At 44.5% G+C, this 2510-nt stretch overlaps 1 protein-coding gene across 1 annotated transcript; it reads left to right on the forward strand.

Annotated features, from left to right (window-relative positions):
- Positions 1-413: 413 nt before the first annotated feature.
- LOC134045922 (GRIN2-like protein) lies at positions 414-2236 on the forward strand. Its single transcript, XM_062496053.1, has one exon. It carries the CDS (start codon positions 423-425, stop codon positions 2187-2189), a length of 1767 nt encoding a protein of 588 aa, XP_062352037.1. The 5' UTR covers positions 414-422; the 3' UTR covers positions 2190-2236.
- Positions 2237-2510: the final 274 nt, after the last annotated feature.

The following is a 2510-nucleotide window of genomic DNA, read 5'->3' on the forward strand; positions in this document are numbered from 1 at the left end:
TACTTCTGTCTTTGTTTAAGTTACATGACATCTCTAGATGTCCCAAAAATGGCTCCAGTGAATTTGGGGAGATGATATTTGGTAATGTTAAGATAGTTATTGTTAAAAGGTAGAAACCATGGAGGATTTTTTTCCTTTTGTGTTTTGTGAATTGGGGAAAAAACACCAGAATTTCAAAAAAACCCCAAACTCCTGGATCTAATTTAGGTAAAAACTCTTTGGGAAAAGTGAAAATGGAAACTGACTGGTCTGAGTGCACTTAGACTAGAGTATTGCTCTTTTTAAAAAGTACTTGTGAACTGTGAAAGGCAAGAAACCCAAGCAGAAGATCAGTACAGATAACAGTTTCCAGTACATTTATTTCCTACTTAAATTGCTTCTTTTTCTTTTCCACCATTTCTTGCAGATCTCTCTTCTTTGCCATGTCATCTGACAGCCACCAGCTGATCACCCATTCCCACCAGGCCTCACTAAGTTCTACTTGTCACAGTCTCTTGAATGTCAACAGTCACCCCCTATCCAAGAGCTCCTCAAATTTGGCTGGTATTGGACACTCGAGGAGTTTAGAGGAAAGGCAAAACAAACAGGAGCTGAAGAAAAGCCATAGTAGCACCATCTGCCATATCCTGGAAAACAAGAGTGATGCAAAGAATGTGCAGAGTCCTGGATGGTCCTCCTCACAGCCTGGGATGATGGGACTTGGATCAGAGGTCCAAATCATAAATGACCAGTCAGCCAATGACCATTCAGAAGGCAGAACTAAGAATACAAACCATGTTCTTGTCACTGAACAGTCCTCAGCATCCTGGGGAGTGGGGGACATTAAGATGTGTGTGAAGAGCAGCACTGTTGAGAATGTTTCTTCAGCCTGCTTTGTTCACCAGCAAGGCATGTGTCAAATGGAAGAATCAGGAGCTGCCCTTCAGAGAAGCTACTCAGACCTAACCTGCAGCTGCAAACAGCAGACTTATGTCACTCACACAGAAACCAGTGCTACTCACTCCAGCTTAAGCTCTTCTGGCTGCAGACTTGGTCCACCATTGGCTCGGATGTCTTTCCAGACACAGAGATATGGATCAGAAACAAATGAAAATGCATCTCACTATCAAAACTTTGTGACTTATCTTCCGGTCCTACCTAGAGACCAACATGTACCCACAAATACCTTTGACAGTGGTGGTATTCCACGTAACACTACTGTTTACACAGATCCTGGCACATTTCACACTGCTGTTCTAGGACCCCACGTGCCTGGAAATGGTTTCCCAAACAGGACAATGTTCAGTCAAGCCCCTGGGATTATTCATGGTGGTCTGACTTACAGTAATATCCCAAACTCTGTGTACTCCCCCATGGTGATGACAGTTCACAACAACTCTGCAGGGCCCTGCAGTCTCAGGCAAGATGCCTTGAAGGCAGATGCCACCATCCCAGCCTATTGCCACTCCTTGCCCATCCCATCCATACAGCTCGTCCCACGGTTGGCATGCTCCATCAGTGAGACAGGAAAAGAGCAGGCAGCACCTGGCTACTTTAATTCCTGTTCTGCTTCAGACATTCTGACATATCCTAAGCTGGTGTCTTCAGTAAGTGAATCAGGCCTGGATGCCAAGAAAATCCTGAAGTGCTGTAATGTTCCTGGAGAACAGCCGCAACCTTCTCAGCAGGAGAGACCTCCTCCAGAAGCCAAGGCTGCCCGTGTTGCCCTGAGCAGCCAGAAAGGTGCAGACATGGTAGTGACAACTAAGGATATGTGGACTATGACCTCTATGAATGACATAACCAAGGGCCTGAAGCCAGCTCTGGAGCACAGAGATGCCGAGGTACAAACTCTTCCAACCATGGAATGCAAATCAGTGGCAACAAGTCCAGCAGCTTCAGCAGAAGGTCACTCACATGTGTTCCCAGAGGTGAACCTGGAGCAAGACTTGGAGGCCCCCAAATCTCCAGTTCGTGAAGTGAGATGGGATGATGAAGGAATGACGTGGGAAGTGTATGGGGCATCTGTGGATCCCGAAGTCCTTGGGGTAGCCATTCAAAAACATCTTGAGTTTCAAATAGAACAGTTCCAGACAGAGCCTGCTGAGGCAGCTGAGAAAAGTAATGAGAAAAAAAGGCCTTTCAGAACAATGATGCATTCCCTGAGATATCCAAGCTGTTGTGCTCGCTCCAGTACTGCAGTGGAGTGAGCACAGCTGTAGGGTGTAGGATAGCTGTGCTGCTTTTAAATTGTACATAAATGCTGACTCTTAAGTGTTAACACAGTATATGTGGACAGCCCGCGTCGGGATGAGTGGGGAAAGTTCAGTGATCATCAAATCATAATCAATACATTAAAACAAGAAGTCCATGGCCGGACCATATAACAGAGAACATAAAATTATACTTAAATAATGCCATCCAAATGCTCTTGACTGTATTTAATGTAGCACTATTTTCTTTTATGTTAGTTTTAAACTGTATTGTAGGAATGGAGCTTCTTTTTAAATGATACATCTTTTTGAAATAAT

Source organism: Cinclus cinclus, chromosome 7 (assembly GCF_963662255.1).
Source record: "Cinclus cinclus chromosome 7, bCinCin1.1, whole genome shotgun sequence".
In the NCBI taxonomy this organism is placed as follows: Eukaryota; Metazoa; Chordata; class Aves; order Passeriformes; family Cinclidae; genus Cinclus; species Cinclus cinclus.

What these genes read in the sequence shown, in the direction of transcription:
- LOC134045922 (XM_062496053.1), top strand. Translation starts at nt 423, where the DNA reads ATGTCATCTGACAGCCACCAGCTGATCACCCATTCCCACCAGGCCTCA.